The following is an 18,067-nucleotide window of genomic DNA, read 5'->3' on the forward strand; positions in this document are numbered from 1 at the left end:
TAATGACACTCTCATCATCTAATCGTACATCACGTCAGCCTCTAAGGCTGTCAGGGAACTGTGCTCGCCATCTGAGAATGAGCTAGTGGTTTAAAGGCTCAAGGAGGATCCTCACCCTCGCACACGGGCTGCACTCCTGACCACGAGCCGTTGAGCAGGCACGTCCGCTCGGGGGAGCCCCTCAGCTGGTGGCCCATCTCACAGGAGAAGCGCAGGAGACTCTTCGTTTTAAATTCATCCCCGAGGCGAGACCCATGTGCTGGGGTCCCTGGATCTCCACAAAACCCAGGAGTGTTTCCTGTGGAAGGTGAATACATAGCAACGCAGAGTGTGAGACTCAGCAGAAACAAGCTCTCATACCCAGAGATAAGGAAAAGTCATGTGGATATGTATTCAACATGAGATAGGGTCACAGTGTACTCTGGCAATCTGGTAAGAGCTTCTAATCCAAGCCCACAAATGGAAGAGTTTAAGACATCCTTTCTGTGTTATTAAGGAAAATAGCCTTATTTAAAATACAGCTAAAATACAGTTATGTGGACAAATAATGTTCTTTTGGAAGAAATCAAATTCTGCTAATGGTGACTGCAGACATTGTCCCCTGGAAAGGTACTAACGGGTAGCAAAAGGGAGCCCAGTAGAGACACACAGTATACTTGAAACGTCAGGTGAGAGGTTCCATCCTTCATAGTTAGACACAGATTTGCAATGACTTTTATTTAAGAAACATTCATAGAATCATAAGATGATTTTTTTTTCAAAGAGGACCAATGAAATTACTGATGCTGGAGGTACTGAATATGTGGAAGAATTCAGAGGCAGCATAGGAAAAGACAAAGAGCAATCAAGGAAAACCTGAGCCAAGGTAAGAGTCCTAGCAGGGTGACCAGCAACTCCTAAGAGGAAATGTAAAGTGAGGGGACCAGACCAAGAGAAGATGATGAAGACAATGTGCAATGGGTACAGTGACAGATGAGGATGATGATGGTCCAGGTGAGGCACCAGTGACAGGTGAAGATGATGATGGTCTAGATGAGGCACTAGTGACAGGTGAAGATGATGATGATCTAGATGAGGCACTAGTGACAGGTGAAGATGATGATGGTCTAGATGAGGCACTAGTGACAGGTGAAGATGATGATGGTCTATATGAGGCACTAGTGACAGGTGAAGAGGATGATGGTCTAGGTGAGGCACTAGTGACAGGTGAAGATGATGATGATCTAGGTGAGGCACTAGTGACAGGTGAAGATGATGATGGTCTAAATGAGGCACTAGTGACAGGTGAAGATGATGATGGTCTAGATGAGGGACTAGTGACAGGTGAAGATGATGATGATCTAGGTGAAGCACCAGTGACAGGTGAAGATGATGATGATCCAGGTGAGGCACTAGTGACATGTGAGGATGATGATGATGTAGGCGACGCACCGGTGACAGGTGCAGGTGGTGTTGACATGATGCATTCGACAGGTAGTAGTCATGATAGTGAAGATAATGACAGTCTTCCAGGGTGATTATTTGGCTGGAAATGGTCGCAGTTTCCGACAGGTGTACATTTGTGGTACCCTCCCAGGAATTGTGCAGTCCTGCAGCTCCTCACCTGAGCAGTGTGGAAGGGTTCCACTCCAGTGACTGTCCTCTTGGCAGACCCTGGTGCTGTTCCCTGTAAGACTCTGGCCCCCTTTGCAGGAGTACTGGACTGTGGCCCCGTATGTGAACAGCTCTCCAGTCAGGACAGCATTGGCCGGGACCCCAGGGTGCCCACACGATATGGCTAAAAAGAAAAGACTGGGGTCAATGAGGACATCGTTCCCGTGAAGCTGCTTTGCACTGGGTAAGTCTCCACTGCAGACATACTGACATCCCCTGATTACAGCAAACGCCTGTTTACGCTGCTCCTGCCCTGCTGTGTCCTAGTGGTGACGTCTGCCAATTTCCACCCAGCACCCACACCAACATTTACTTTGAAAAAAAGGAAAGCTTCTATCGATCGATTTTTTTTTTTTTTTTTTTTTTGAGGTAGTTATGCTTAGGGTTGAAATCTGCATGTGGTTTGCAAGGAGAAAACTGTGCTGGTTGATTTTCACATCTGCTCTTATTGTAGCCCACCTGAACAGAATTATGGGAAATTTGAGAAACTAGCAGGGATCCACCAAAACTATTCCTGGTATGGTTTTATTTCATGAGACAATCGAAACTCTGTCAAATTGGTTTAATCTTCTTGTTCATATATCTAAGAAAACCACGCTACTATTTTTTTTTTTTGACTAGGTGGCAATCTGAAAGTATGTAAGTACAAAACACTATTACATAATTGATGAGCTTTTCCACATTATTCTATAAAACAACTCAGTTTTTCACATTTCCTTAAAATTATAAGTCCGGCCCATATCTATCCATAAATATTCCTCAGAAAGGAAAATTCTAGAACCCCAATTAATATGGGACAATGAAGATTCATCTCTTCCTTTCAGATAAGTTACCAAATAAGCTAAAACTCCACACACGTTTATGCTACAGGCCAAGAACTAACTGGGTCAAGGCCACCAAGGCGACCTGACTGGATCTAGGCCACTCATTTAATATCCAGGGCACTGCCATTTGGTCACTTGCAAGCTCTACATGTCTCCACCAGAGGTAGGTTCCGAGGGCTGGAAGGTGCCGCGGGTCACATGGGCCCTCAGCGTCTGACCGGCATTGACGGTCTTTCCCTGAAGAATCAGCTTCACCTACAGGCCCTACGAGGAAGTCAGCTGGACCCGAGACACGGAAACCCAGGATAGGGGTCAAGTCCAGCTGAGCTGAGGGAGGAGCAGCAGGGCCCTGGTGGCGCAGAGCAGCCAGGCTGGGGTGCTCTAGGCCAGCTCGGCAGTGCTCCACAGCCCTCCGTCCACCTCCCAGGTCAAGGATGAGCTGGCTGAGGATAGCGCCTGGGGACGCTCGGTCCCCCAGGCCCGGAGGCCTGGGCACATTCAGCTCAGGGCAAGGCTCGGGGACGTGATGCCCCTCCAGGGAAGAGGTCAATGTCTGGGAAAAGGAGAAAACCCAGGAGCTTCTCTGAGAAGTCGCCAGGTGGAGGGCCACCTGGGTGCACACCCGGGTTGATGGGCACTGGACATTTCACATCGGAGTCTGTCATGGAAGCGGCCACCCTTCCTGCCGCAGAGGCCAGGCCAGCAGCGGAGCATTTTCCCAGAGCCCTTGGCCACTGTTCCTGAACCTGGGAAAGGGAGATGGGGCAAAGGCAGGGTGGGCCAGGTCGCTGCCATGCGGGAAGCCTGTGGGGTACAGATGCCCCCCGTGGAGTGGGCAGAGGTCATGCCAGAGGCAGAGGCGTAACTGGTCCTCGCGACGGCCAGTACCGGGCCATTTCCCCGGAGCCCGCGTGGGCACGGGTCCACCTCTCCCTCATTCCATCTCATCCTGGTTTAGGTGTATGTGGGGGACTTGAACCTGCCTAAGTGCTCAGAAAACCTGAAAGGACGGGTGGTGGAAGAGCAGAGTTAAAACTCAGCACTTGTCAGAATATATCAAAATAAACGTGTGTTGCCGATGACCCCTCAGGACTCAGGCACGAGACTCCAAGCCGCCCCACTCACCCAGACATTTGGGTAAAGAACGATCCCACAAGCCGTTTGCCATGCAGGTCAAGGCTGAAGATCCCAGCATGTAGAAGCCCTTTTTGCAATGGTACAGGACGCTCATTCCGTACTCGAAGCTCTCGGGGAGACTCTGCTGTCCCTGGCGAACGGCGTTTTCCACAAAGCCTGGGTCTGAGCAGTTCACCACTAGAAAGTAAAACATTTCATGGGTCTCCTAGAAAGAGCTACACGTTACAAAAAGCAAACACCAAAACCCACAATAGATCACAAACAACGGTGAATTTCTGATCATTTTAGAAAGTTCACCCAAGAAGATGGTAGCAGAGAAACGATGGAACTCTACCTCTGCGCTGAACTCCCCTGCGCCTTGGGCTATCATGCTCCCCAAACTCGGGCATCCAGACAGCTACCACAGCAATTCAACAGGAGCGCATTTCCTTGACTATTTCCTAACAAGATGCTTCCTCAGTGGAAATTTTAACATGAGTTGCTTTGGTGAAGTTTTTATGGCTTTAACGTGGTAACTGGAACTGGCTGATGTTAGTTTAAACATTTCCACTCAAGCACAACATCCTCAGGCAGGGACAGTGATTGGTCATTCAGCCCACACATGGCCGACACCTGCCCCTGAGCCAGTCCCTGTCACCGGTGGAATGAGAGGGAAGATGGCGGTCCTTGCATCAGCGAGTCTCGGCCAGCCCCTGCAGGGCCGCCTCTCCCTCAGAACACCCGGTCTGGCGGGGTGTGCAGGGCTGGATCTGGTGGGGCTGGACGGCAGCCTGTTAGCCTGACCACCTGGGCCTCTGCAGGTGATGAGCCCCGTGCTTTCCAGGTGCAGCGGGAAGCAGAGCCCCGACTGCCCTGAGTTCCCACACCAGGCCAGTGAGAAGGACAGCTGCCTGGAGACTGCGCGCCCCAAGAGTCCCGGCTCGGGAAGAGTGTGTGCAGGACTCTCAGGCGGGCACTGCACGTCCCCGTCCGACTGATGGGCACTCGACCCCCTGCAGTGGGGAGGAGGCCAGGTCCACTAGGCCCCCTTTAGTACTGTTGAGTAACGTGCTCTGTGTGTCTCAGCAGCCCTGAGTTTCCAGAGCACAGTCTTGAGTTCCTTGGAGCAAGGGGCACCTTCAGGGCCCAGGTGCGTCACGGCCACCATGAAAGGGAAACCTAACCTCAAAGCAGCAGGACCTTGCCAGAGATGACCCCTGAACCTGAGGACGGCAGCACAGCAGCCTCCGTGGTCCCGGAACGGGGCTGGGGCAGCCCAGCAGCAAGGGCGCCTGTGACTGTCTGCAGCGCTGCCTCTGGGAGCCTGTCCAAGCCACGTCCTGGCGTGCGGTGAATGGAGGAAGCTGTGGGCACGCGGGTGGATGGCCCTGAGCAGGGACCCCCACGGTGCCAAGGCCCCGTGCTGCATCCAAAGTGCACTGCTGCTGCGTGGGGTGGGCTTCGGCCTTAGAAGGACCCACTGCAAGACCCGAGGCAAGGAGAGGCTGAGCAGAGCCACTGAGCGTGGAGCCGAGGGAAGGATCAGGCGGGAGAGAGGTCAAGGAGTCAGGCAGAGAAGCAGGGACTGGCGCAGAGACAGGAGAGCCGACTGCCTCCTCTCCCGAGGGCCCGGGAAGGAACGCTCTGAGCCCCGTGGCTGGACACGGGATTCCGAGTGTGGTCCCACAGCTCGCTCTGAAGCAGACCAGGAGCTCTCTGCAGGGCCCCTGCCAGGGAGAGGGTTGTGCAGGGGGCACAACGCCCTCATGGGATGACATGGTCCTGACATCGGACTCCACTGGAATTGCCCAGAAGGCGCGTGCGAGTGCTGAGCCAGAGCCCCTTACGATGTTGAGCAGACCTGAAGCCCTCAGGGGCTCAAGCTGGGGAGGGGAGGCCTGGACCAGGCGCAGGCAGCATGTGGGTGCCCCAAGTGGGCCCTTTCCAGTCCTGCAGAGAACTACAGTCAGAAGCATCTGTTTATATCCCTTCCCATTAACCTCCGAGGCTTCATTTAGAGGCCCAGCTGCATCGCTCATGGAGGAGCAGAGAATAACTGGGCTGATTTGTCCACGAGCACTTTTGAGGTATTTATTCCACATCGCTGCTGCCGATGGTTGTGCTTGACCACGTGCAGGGCAGGTCCCCAGCTTGAAAGCACCCCACCAGCCACAGAAGCCACTTTCCAGCCACCTCCCTCCTCCCACCTTCTGGGTGTGACTCCTACTCAGGGGTCTTGTGGAAAAGACTCACATGACTGACAGGTGCTGTGGGTGGAAAAGCGAGCTGAGAAGTCAGGTCCTGCCGTGGTTGGAGAGCATGTGCAATGACCCATGAGGTCAGCAAGCAGGCCCAAGGCTCTGGGAAGGGCTCCTCCAGCTCTGCCTGCAGCGAGGTGGCCCTGCAGAGGCCCAGCCTCATCCCAGCACCTCCCTCAGGATGCCCAGACTGCACTGTGCTCTCCAGGTGTGAGAACCTGCCCTTGGTCGGCATGCCCAGCAGGAAGGAATGAGAAGCACCAGTGCTTCTTCGCGGCTCTGTCCTCCCTGCATGGGGAGATTCGCGCGGAGACACCACGCCTGCTTCCGGGATGGGCATGTAGGAGGGTGAGTGAGAAACTTGCACCTTGGCAACACGTCCAGGGCCAGGAGACCTTCGCCTGGAAGTCAGTGGGGGCCGGGAGCAAGGAACACGTGTCTGCCCGCCTACTTACAAACCCCGTCCTACAGTCAATCCCAAGGGGCCCTTGGTTTTGGAGCGAACAGCTGGAATCTCAGCGCTCAATAGTGACACAGGGGCTTTGTGTCCACACCCTACCCTTGGAGCAGGGTCTTCAAAAGGCCCAGTCAACATATAAAGGCAGATGGGGACGCGAGCACCGTGAGCCACACTGGAAGCCTTCCCCTCCAGACCCCAGGAGGACTGACCAAGCCCTGGCCACCAACATGGCCGCCCCTACGTGGGTGCCGGAGACCCGACGGCTGATGGCATGCTGCTGCTGCCTGGGCTTCGGGCTCATGGCCTTCCCTCCGCTGCCTCACTCTGCAGGACTCAGCAAGACCCCAGACCCTGATGGCCGCTCCCCGGAACAGCGTCACCCACGTGTGCCATCCTGGCCTCCTGGGTCTGCTCCCCGGTCCTGCCCAGGCACTGGAAGCAGAATCGGCTCCCGCAGGTCCTCTCTGGGTCGGGACCCACAGCGCTGGCCACGTTCTCATGAGCCTCTCCCTGAGGAGGGTGTGGTGGAGGTGTTCAGTCTCAGGCCGCTGCCCTTCTGCCCCAGACAGAGAAGTTGTCTGCGCACCGTCTGTTCTCGGCACCAGCTGCAGCAGGGAGGCAGCCAGGTGTGAGCACTGCAGTCCAGGTCAGGGACCCCACGGGGACACTGGTTCTTGGGCTCGCAACTTCCTGCCCCTGGACAGCAGCCTGTGGTCCCTCTGGGAACCAGTTGGTAACTGAGCAAAAGGCACATCCAAGTTCACTTGTGGTCCTCAGAAAATGATGTCCACACTCGATTCTCAGAGTAGACAATGTTTCCCTTGTGCCTTTTAAAACTACATCAGTTCATTAAATATATATTAATTTATGATGAATTAAAATGCTGGTAAGGTCTTACTTGCAGGGCCTCTGAGATGGTCAGAGCAGAGCCATGTAATTAACTTGCAAATCCAAAATCTGTTTAGAAGTGGGGAATCCAAGGCAGAATCCAGAGAACCTGATCTTTGGCACAAACACTGCTTCAGACAAGCACGGTGGCTTTGGAAGAAAGTGCGATGAAGTATGAACTCATTTTCCAACCTCTGCTCTGATAGTCAATTTTGGTGGAGGTTGTGCCCTGGGCCAAATTGGCTTTTGTGTTTGTTTTGAAAAGCAAACCATGAAGATAGTTTATCATTTTTTAATTTCAATATAATTCTTACATAAAAAAAGGAAAAGTGCATTGGAACTGTCAAATTAAACTTTAAAAACTAAATGCTAGGGGCTAAGCTTTTATTGAAATTAAAAAATGAAAACTAATATTCAGTAAAAATGGCAAGTACACACTGAGTTAATATGAACCAGTGACTCCTGTCTTTGGAATAAGTAGTGTATAATCATGTATCTTTAACCCTGGTTCCACTTTCCAGGGTTTTGGCTTCCCAAGGTCAACTGTGTTCTGGAAACATTACATGGAAAACTCTAGAAGTAAGTAAGTTTTAAATCATGTGCTCTTCCAGGTAGCACAATGAAGATGTGAGTCATCCTTCTCCATCCTGCCTGGGGTGTGATAATTCCTGCATCCTGTTCAGCGTATTCACTCTGTATATACCACCCACCCGTTACTTGCTCAGTAACTGTCTCAACTCTCTAAGCAACTGCAGAGGCATTGAAACACTGTGTTCAAGTAACCCTCACACGGGAGCCCGCCATATGAGTACAGTCAGAAGATACGTTGAGAGAAAGAGACACAATCATGATTTTTATTAGAGTACTGTAATAATCACTCTTTTATTATTTGATTAGTTGTTAATTTCTTTAGGTGCCTAATTCATAAATCGAAATTTATCACGTTATGTATGAGCTGTGTGGGCAAAAAAGCAGTGCAGAGAGTGTAGTTTGGTACTTCCTTGAGTGTCAGGCCTCCTTGGAGGTGTCTGGATGAGGAGGGCCTTCTGGACTGGCACTTGCAATGGAAAAGCAGTGCAGACGACGCAGCCTACTTTTGTGGGACGCTCTTTCCCAGCGACGCTCTGAGCATGAAGGTCTACGTGCCCACATGTTTGGGAGGATGCCGAGACCCTCTCTTCAGCACCCCACTGGGTTTCAAACCAAATTTGCCCCACAGGTCTGAGGAGTCCATCAGCATCTCCGGGCTGGGACAGACCTGAGGGAGCAGCAATGGGGTCAGGATGGTGGAAGGACATTTCACATGAGGAAATCGATGCAGTCTCAACGAAAGTTCTGTGTCTTTCACTTTGTTAATGCAGAGCAGCAGGCCAGGGTGGGCGTGGTGGGCACTGGCCTCAGCCACAGGTGGTGTGGCGGGATGCTGACCTGGCACCCCATGTGCCCCGGGGATGCTCCACTGGCTGCTCTGGCTCCAGGTTCCTGCTCTCACATCGCCCTGACCTGCGGCCATGCCCCCGTGGCTAGAGGTCTCCCCGTCCGACCTGAAACCTGCACCAGGCAGGACAAGTCCAGGTTCCCTGGGCTTTGGTTTGAGCTCACTAACCACTCAGATCTGAGTTTAGAATTCTGGCAGAGAAGCCATGGCCTACACAGGATCTCCTTCACCTGCGGCTGCCTGGAAGCACTTCCACCAGCCGTGGTGTGGACAGAACGTTTGCCTCCATTCCACAGGTGGCTGCAAGAACCACCTGCTCCCAGTTCTATTCAAAGGGCCTTGCTGCCCCGGCCCTCTCCTGCCTAGGTCAGCGACATGCAAATGCACAGCGCCCGTCCCACAGGACGGTGCAGCCGGGGACAGTGACGCCCACGTCACACCAGGTTAGACAACACCACGCTGAACTGGCAGACACCTCACACTTGACCTTCCTGTTGCACCTGGCATTTTAATTTCCTTAAAAATATCTTCAGTGTGGCATCTGCGAAGGTGTAAAGGGAACTCCTCCTACAAAGGAGTCTGCGTTGACTGACTCTGTGGGGACAGAGAGAGAGCCAGAGAGAGAGAGACAGAAATGGAAACAGAGAGAGAGAGAGAGAGAGAGATGTGGAGACAGAGAGAGATGTGAACACAGAGAAAGAGAGAGAGCGACAGAGAGATGGAGACACAGGGAGAGATAGAGACGATGTGGAGATAGAAAGTAACCAGGGAGACCGGGAGAGAATGCAGGGAAGACAGAGAAAACTCAGTGTCCATATTTTTTTACTTGTTTGTGCTTAAAATCTGTGTTTTTTGCCTTTACTGAAGTTTCTTGCCTCTTTCTCTACTTGTAAGTCACAAAAATTCAGTCATGAACAGGGTAATTTAAAAAAATAATCCATGCCTTGTAATGAAGAATGCCCCATTTAAATTCTTTGGTGGTTGAGAAAAGGGGTAAAAGTTAATTCACCAATTTTTCTAGAGCACTCCTGCCTGATTGAAGTCCTGCTAGCATTTGTTTTGATTTTTTCAATAGAAGGAATTACAGAAAGTTTAGAGGACAAAGACGCATCAACCACAGAGCAGTCGTGAATTGCAGCTGTGAATGTTCAGGACTGTGCCCTGACCAGACCAACCCAAGTCCTAAAGAGAAGAAGCATGACTGGCCACGGAGGAAAACAGCTACGAAAGCCCACCTCTGACTCTCCGTCACCAACCTGCAGGGTTGGGTAGGGCTTCTGTCAAGGGTTGAGTCTGAGAATAAAGGGCAACCTCAGGAAAGAGGCAGACTCCAGAACTGCCCCCGACTCAGGCTCACTACAGCACGATGGACCAGGGTTCCCACCAAGTGTCTGCCGGCACTTCTTCTTCCATCATTACCTGGGGGCCGCTGTGAACTGTCCAGCACCCTACGTGCAGTGGCACACTGGAGAATCCCGCAGGAGCCTGGGAGACAGTGCACACGGCTCGCCAGTATGGTGGTGATGTCCTTAACCTTCCTGAGAGGACTCAAGTGACCCACAGGAACCTCACTGCAGTGTCCACTGAGAACCCCTGGCCACTTTGACCATGGAGCAGCTTGATTTTAACTTTGAGGTTCGGATTTCGATGCCACTGACTTTCCTAAAGCTCCATCGCCTCGTGAGCTGCCCTCCTGCCCACATGCCCTTCCTTCTCAAGTACGTGCATGCCAGTCTGCTGCTTCAGTGGTCATCGCCTGCTTTAGAATTGAGACCGAGCAAAGCCATGGGAAGAGCGGAAACATGGGCAGTCGAGAGGTGGCCTGGGGTCAGTGCCTGTGGGTCAGTGCCCACGCTGCCTGTGAGCACATGGGTACGAAGCTTTCAAAAGAAGTGTGCTTTCAGGGACAGAGAGGGTGGTAAGGAGGGCGGGCTCCTGCCCAGGGTTCACAACACTCTGATTTTATGTTGTGCAGCAGATCCCCAAAGGACCAAGCATGGGACCCAACACGAAGGAGAACCAGCCGGCGAGCTTCACTTCATTTAATTTCTTCTCTTCTTTCTTAAGGTATACTAGAGAAAAATGGGATCTAGATAGGAAAGGAACTATCAATTTAAAAGCTCACTCTTTTCAGTCCTTCTGATCTTCTGTCCAACAAGACTAGTTGGCAAGCCGTCTGGAGAAAGGTCTCAGCAACTTGGTCAGCATTCTCCCTGGGTGACATCCTACTTGGGGACATTCTCCCTGGGTGACGTTCTCCTCCGGTGACAGAATCTTGGGTGATGTTCTCCCTGTCTGGGCAGCCACTCCCTGGTCCTGGGTAGCTAACCACTTAGAGACATGAATGGCCACATGACAGTGTCCAGCATTCAGCACTGAGTAGTGAACAACACTGGCTAGAAGGTTCTGTGGGGATGGCTGTAGGTCCTTTGAGACAGGAGACACGAAGGCGAGATTGTGCTGAACCGCGGGGAAGATGCATGGGACCTCACACAGCACATACCCCGTCCCCTCGGTGCCCTGCTGCGCTGTGGTGCTAAGGAGGGCCATGCAGTCTGATCTGGGCAGTGCAATGCTGTTCTAGGTCCTTGAACTGCAGTCAGAGATGGGCACCAGCAGCTATGCCCCTCCACTGCCTGACCAGTCCTCAGGCATCCATGTGTTCCCCCGAGAGCTGAGCAGAGCTGAGGGAGTAACCAGGTTGATATGTGCTGTTGGCTCAGTGCTCATTTTATCTTCGGGGAGAACCGACACGTCCTGGTGCCAGAGTCGGAAATGCCAGCTTTCCATTCCGGAGACACACTCCAAGGGACGATCAACCTGCTGCCCACTCCCATGGCCCCTGGCTGTGCAACTCAGGGTCTCGCTTACCTGTTACATAACAATGATAACACAGGTCTCTGGGGCCCAGTTGTTCTCTTTGAAGCTGGCCAGAGCACTGCACTGTCTGGAGAGCAGCCTGAACTTGGGGACAAGGAGCCCATGGCCTCCTGGTGGAATGTCCCCGCTCCCACTGACAGGATGCCACCAGAGTCTGCTTTCCAAGGGGACAGAAAACAGAGGAGCTTTGCTGTCCTGACTGATGGCAGGACTTCCTCCGTGTTGGGGAAGAATGCAAGTGGGGCTACGTTCCCTTTCCTGCTGGCTCAGATTGTCCGCGCTCGCACGGGGCTGTCAGGAGGGTAAGCGTGCACACTGCGCCTCTGCCCAGCTGGCGGAGGCTGCACCCGGAGACGGAGCTCTCCAATGTCCCTCCACCTCATTTGCACCTCAGTGCGCGCAGTTCTCCTTGGCCTCCATGTGGGGATGCAGTGCCGGGGGAGCCCCGGACACTGACGGGTGAGCGCTGCGTGTGCTCTCGGTGGCTCCCCCCAGGTAGAGCGGGCTCTCCTGCTGCCAGGCCGTAAGTGGCCACGACCCTCTGGCATCTGGGACCCTTGCTCACCATGTGTGCTCCCTAGCATGACATCGTCTCTCCCCGAAGCCACACCGAGTTAACTCAGGACGCGGTGCTGAGGGGTCGGGGTTGGGCTGCATGGCTGTGCTTTCCCCAGCAGCACGAGAACTGAAGCAGACCTAATGCACGCCTGTGGACGGACCACACTGCTGGAGATGGTTTCTGAAATGCAGCTGGCAAGTGCATGGACACAGCAGAGGCACAGAAGTGGAAAGAGCATCCTGACCGAAGTCCCGGAGGGCGGGCCGGGCTCACGCTAAGAGCTGGCGGGTCTCATGGAACATGAACTGTTTCTCTAGAAACCACCCAGAATTCCAAGACCTTACAACAGAAATGGCACAAAACTGCATCTCCTTGTGCCTAGTGGATTTTGGAAAGTACAACTTGTAATTAATTAGTTAAAATGCCCCCCCCCCCCAAAAGCTGAAAAGAAAATGAAGACAAAAATCGGAAATAGTGAGCTGCTGTGACCACAGGGTGTGAGGAAGAGTGGCCAGTCGAGGGCCTCTGCTCATGGAGCCTTCCATCCGGGGCCCCAGGAGGCAAAAACGTGGGGGTGCACCCTGTCTCTATAGTAAGCCCCGCCTGCTGAGAAGAGGCGCCAAATACAAAGGCCACGGGAAATTCCCGGAGCAGAACCTGCAGATGGGAAAGCCGAGTGATGTGCCACCCAGGTCTCAGTCAGAGGGCTTAAAGACACGTGCTTGTATCTCCTCCTAGCTGGTAAAACAGGCCACCAGACAGAACCCCCCACGTGCACTACTTAGGCGCCTGGGTCTCCTCTGGCAGGGGTCACAGTGCTTGGAAGTAGCCACAGGGTGGGCTGCACACCGCTGTGGATCATCACATATGAACTTTAATGCAAGCACAGGAGTGAGGCGTGTCCGGCGTTGCGCTGGACCTCCACCAAGACCCTGGAGTTGGAGTTACCCAGGCTCCCTGACACTTCACGCCTGCGTGCTCCAGACGGCAGCGGCTTTGAGAGACTACCTCCAGCCAGGGAGGTTTGTTTAAATACCAAGCTGAATTCCTTTCATACTCTTTTCCCAAAGTGTGAAGAAACCAGTGGTTTGTGCTGCCCGTCTGGGTTTTACATCATCCTTCCTGCTCGGGCAAAGGGGTGTTTCCTCTGGGACTGCAGCACATGGACTCCTAGCACCACATGAGCCACCTGCTGCAGAGCGGGCTGATCTCTGAGAGCCGCCAGGAGGGAGGCACAGAGGCTAAGGCAGTATTAGCACGACCCTGGGGGTCTCCCAATGCTGTGAAATATGTATTTTTAAGGAAGTCTCCAATTCTCTTAAAAGGAAGATAGATCTTTCATCTCTACAAGCAAAGGGTGAAGCTGAATTTTCCTGAAGTTAAATGGAAACTCAAAAGTGCTCTTTGAATTACAGATCTGCTGCTCTATTTTAAAATACACAGGCAAGCTTTGCTTTTGTTTTTAATGTTTTAAAGATGAGTGTGGCTGAGCATCAGGATGTGGACTGCGAGCTATGGAATCCAGCTCTGCCTTGATTCCTACCACCCAGCGCTGGCTGCAGCTCTGCCTTTTCATTTCAGAGAAAAAAGCAGAGGATTCACTACGACACTGTCAACTGTAGCATTTGAAGCTAGAAAACAGTATTTGTACAATAACATAAGAAACTTCATCAAAAGTTGAGCTGCGTGTGAATGATCACTGGTACACCTAGGTGGGATCATTCCACTGATATAAAACCACTAGCAGGTCACAGGAGCAGCCAGGACTTTCTGCATGCTAGGTTCACTGACGGAAGGAAGGATGAGAAGTATTTCCAGAGCCATCGCCTCTGGCACAGGTGCGATTCATCCTGTAGGTTATGCTCACAGATTTTGTTTCTGGCGTGAGGCCTGAAGCCCTGACAGCACTTGCTGGGCACAGCCTGTGGCGTCCAGGAAGGTCCCCAGGGAGTGGTGCTTCCCAGGTCCCACCAACTCCCACTCATGCCATCACACTGACATTTGACACACTGACAGTGAAAACACGTGCTTTCTGGACAGAATTCATATGAAAAATAACCCACAGGTGTGGAAAAGGTAGAAATCTCACACATCAAAAGTGGATCTTTAGATGGGAAGTGGCTACAATCACGCAGGACCTCAAAGCGAGGTTTTTACAAAAGCTAATGAGGAAAAAAATCTGGATTTAGAAAATTTATTATGGACCCTTTAAAGATTTGATTTTTAATTTAAACTTCTCATGTTGGGGTAGAAATACAGGAGCAATCCCTGGTAGTTTTTATCAATTATTTAAGGCAATAGCCCTTGTACCTTCATGGACAAAAAGTTGGTGGGGGGAGACCTGTATCAAAATCTTATATCTGATATGAAAATAAACACAAAATTGGTTACAGACTTCAAAGTATGTAAAATGCACAGTTCAAAAAAATAAAGGAACACATCTTTGGGTCTGAGCTTGGCATCAAAACCACGATCCATAAAAGACCTTTCACTGAAGGGGATGCAGAGGCGGCAGGGAGCACACGGTGAGGTGTCCGGATCATCGGCCATCAGGAGGTCACAGGTCTAGGCCACAAAGGTGCCCCTGGGCAGCTGTCAGAACAGCCCCAGGAGCTCAAGCAGACACCCCGAGCCTGGAAGGACCAGGGAAACGCCATTGCCAGGCACCAGGCGCCGCTGGCAGGAACGCCCGCCACGCTGAGAAAGCCCTGGGTGGGTTCTCCCGGCCTCACATGGCAAATGCCACGCCACCCGGCAGTCGCACTCATGGGCATTCTTCCCAGAGAGCCGAAGACCGGCGTGTGACCCTTGGCAGCAGTGCTAACTGCAGCAGCAAAGCTGGAAGGGAGTTCCCTCTGCGCAGGCGGCGGGATGAGCAGGTCACGCCAGAGAGCGCCGCGGGGAAAGGGAAGGGGCGGAGCTCCCGGCTGGTGAGGGCTTTGAGGACTCTCCAGGGAATCCGTGGAGGCAGAAGGCAGACCCAGGGCAAAGGCCCTGAGTCCACTTACTGTGCAGGAGCCCTGGGGGGCAGTCCTGCTCCAGGAAGGAGGACTGAGGGCAGGAGGCCGGGCGGACAGTGGGTCCTTGGGTGGAGGGGTCATGCATGGCCACGTGGACACCCAGGTCCAGCTGTCACTCTATTACAGCAAGGTGCTGCCCTTGGGCAAAAGCCATCAGGGCACAGAGGATACCCTCTGTTTCTAACAACTGCATGAGAATGTGCAATCATCTCGGAAGGAAAAGTTTTACCACAAGGTTACTTTCTCGTTGATAACACAAGAGGAAAACCTTCATGGGAAAACAAGAATCGCTGGCAGTTTATCCTGACAAAAATAACATTCACAACATTGTATACATTGTAAATAATACATATTACAAGTAACTTAACTACTTACCATATGAAAATTGATGTAAAGTGTGTGGGCTCACAGGTTGGACCAGCCCTGCCTGAGAGCAGCTGCCTAGGAGGTCGGGGACTTCAAGGCAGCGCTGTTGCTCAGACGCTAGTGCATGCTGGGTCTGCGGGTCCTGGCACCACAGGACCAAGGACAGGGAGGAGTCTGTGCCTAGGGACAGCTGGCTTTGGAGGGTCCCAGCCCTGTACCTGTGGTGTGCTGGGCCCTGGTCAAGGCCAGGCAGGGTTTGGGGGTCCACCACTGGTCTACACTAGCGAAAGGAGTCTGGGCTGCATCCCTTGTACTCATCCAGCCCCGGAGGGGCAAGAGCGTAGCTTCCGCCTCCCCTGATGGCCCTCGTGACGGCCCAGGTCCAGGTCCAGGTTGGCCTAGGAACATGGCCTCAGTCGTGCCCTGGCCACACTCAGGCACTCTGGTCCTCATACCAGCATTTTGGGGCAAGGTAGAATTAAGTGGCTTCACTTGGCCTTGGAGCTCAAGCCAAACATCGCCCTGCAGGCTGGCACCAGAACTCTGAGCCAGGAGGCCGGCGTCCCACACAACTAGCAACCGTCAAGTGGGGCTGCTAGTCTCCTGCTGTCTTGGCTACAAACAGCTCCTGGGAGCCCTGCACGTCAGTGGGGCGCTTGTGGAAGCATGAAGGTTCCAGCCTCTGCCTGTCTCGTCATTTCACCACCATGAAAGGCCTCGTCTCCATATCAACATGCCCTGCACTCAGCCAGGGAGATGTCTCCATGGAAGAAACGCAAGCAAAATCTTAAGGATGAGGAGTAGATGCAGACACACATGCCAAAGCCAAGTCCAGAACATTCTCGCAAGCTCCTAGTTTAGCCAGGAGTCTGACCGTCTTTAAATAAGTGAACCCAAAATCAATACCTGAAACTTAGAAACAACGAGAACTTCATGAATACATCCACACTTAGAAGCTTAAGGCCCAGAAAGGCCAGTGCATAAGGCAGAAGTGAGTGAGCGGATGCATGAGGAAGAGAGGTCGGAAGGGCGCTCTGGCTTGAAGGGCAGGATCTTGGGCACTCGTGACTTGCGATCTAGCTGTGCGATGGGACGGGCCACAGGGAGGTCCGTGCTGCCTTGGGACCTCCAACACCCCCTTTACTCAGCCCACAACACCCTGGGGACAAACCTCCCCAGAAGCTTTCCTACCTCGACAGGTGGGCAAGGGGCTACTCCACTGGCCGTTGCTCCGACACTGGGCCCGGGACGCGCCCTGCAGCAAGTAGCCTGTGCTGCAGGTGAAGTTCACCAGGTCGTTCAGGTTGAACTCGCTGCCGTTGGTGAGCCCGTGGGCCGGGTTTCCGGGGTGTCCACAGGTGATGGCTGTGGGAAGAGGGGTCTGTGTCACTGTCCAGCACAGCTGGCAAGGCCGACACCCAGCAGTGACAGTACAGGCCAGCAGAGCCATGTGGGCCAGGGCCTCCCACTGCAGCTGTATGGGCAAGTCTGCCTTCCCAAGGGCTCAGGAGAGGAGCACAGACCCAGCTTAGAGGCAGGTTTTTCTCACAAGGTTGCAAAACAAGCAGCCCCTGCCCACATACTGTCCTTGTCACGGGCGCTGCTATTTCTTAGTCGAATCACGACAAACTAGCAGAGATTTCAAAACAAGACAGACAAAAAAAGAGAGAAGAGCTGTTAAAGATGCTTGTGTTAATCACGAGTTTTGAATATTGTCCCCTGCTCCGTGACAGGTGATACCGTCAAACTCTTGCTTTGAAATATCACGGGTCTGCTTGAAACTTTACGTGTTCTATGTCAATTTTTTCCAGTATCAATTTAAATATCACGAAACTGGCCAAATAACTGCACAGATATTCCTGACGCCGACAGAGCGCATCGCGCGGTCCTTTGCGATGTGGCAAGCCGTCTTAAGCCCACGTCACAGCCACACACGGCAAGGAGATACCTGGCCCTTTCCAGAGAAAGACCACAAAGCTGGTGCCTTCCCGTTTATCTCGACAGCGTTTTCCTTCTAAGTAAAGCTTCTATCGCTGATCTTTGCACACTCCACAGCCCCGTCACGTAATACCTGTCACCACAGAGTAGGTGCAACAGCATCTCGTTTGCTTAACTCTGAGGAGAACGAAGAATACCTCAGAAGAACTTTTGGTCTGAAGGGAACTTTGCAGCAAGATTCTTGTTCTAAACCAGCAGTCGCTATCTGCGTGGTGTGGCAGAGTTAGAGAATGGCACTACATCACACTCTGCCTCTTGCTTCCAAAGGACGGCTTATTATTCTCTGGATTCTTGGAGAAAGCGTGGCCACTACAGAACACCACAGTGCGTAAGGGGTGTGGCCATCGGGGGCCTGTGAGGCCGCCCTGAGCCCAGGCTTGGGCCTGACTCCTACGTGGCGGTCATTTCCACCTCCTGCACTGAGCCCTGTTCGGGGGAGCAGGTACGGTACACCTTGTCCCTGGAAATGAGCTAGTGAGTGACTTACGCGTGGACAGGAGGGAGGGGTGCGGGGGAGACACAGTGTGGCACTCATGCCCTGAGGGGGCAGCGGCGACGCTCTCAGGAGGACAGCGTGCAGGACGACTCACAGTGGGGGAAAGTGTAG

At 52.9% G+C, this 18,067-nt stretch overlaps 1 protein-coding gene across 2 annotated transcripts in view; it reads right to left on the reverse strand.

Annotated features, from left to right (window-relative positions):
• The window catches only part of CSMD1 (CUB and Sushi multiple domains 1), a 290,133-nt gene that overhangs the window by 28,046 nt on the left and 244,020 nt on the right, over window positions 1–18,067 (reverse strand). For both annotated transcript variants that reach the window (XM_079142910.1, XM_079142909.1), the window contains exons 33-36: window positions 16,654–16,827; window positions 3,603–3,791; window positions 1,604–1,777; window positions 116–298 (exon numbers count right to left, since the gene is read on the reverse strand). In XM_079142910.1, coding sequence (XP_078999036.1) covers window positions 116–298; window positions 1,604–1,777; window positions 3,603–3,791; window positions 16,654–16,827 — 720 coding nt within the window. The remainder of the gene's footprint in view (window positions 1–115; window positions 299–1,603; window positions 1,778–3,602; window positions 3,792–16,653; window positions 16,828–18,067) is intronic.

Source organism: Sciurus vulgaris (genome assembly GCF_902686455.1).
Source record: "Sciurus vulgaris genome assembly, chromosome: 5".
Classification (NCBI taxonomy): domain Eukaryota; kingdom Metazoa; phylum Chordata; class Mammalia; order Rodentia; family Sciuridae; genus Sciurus; species Sciurus vulgaris.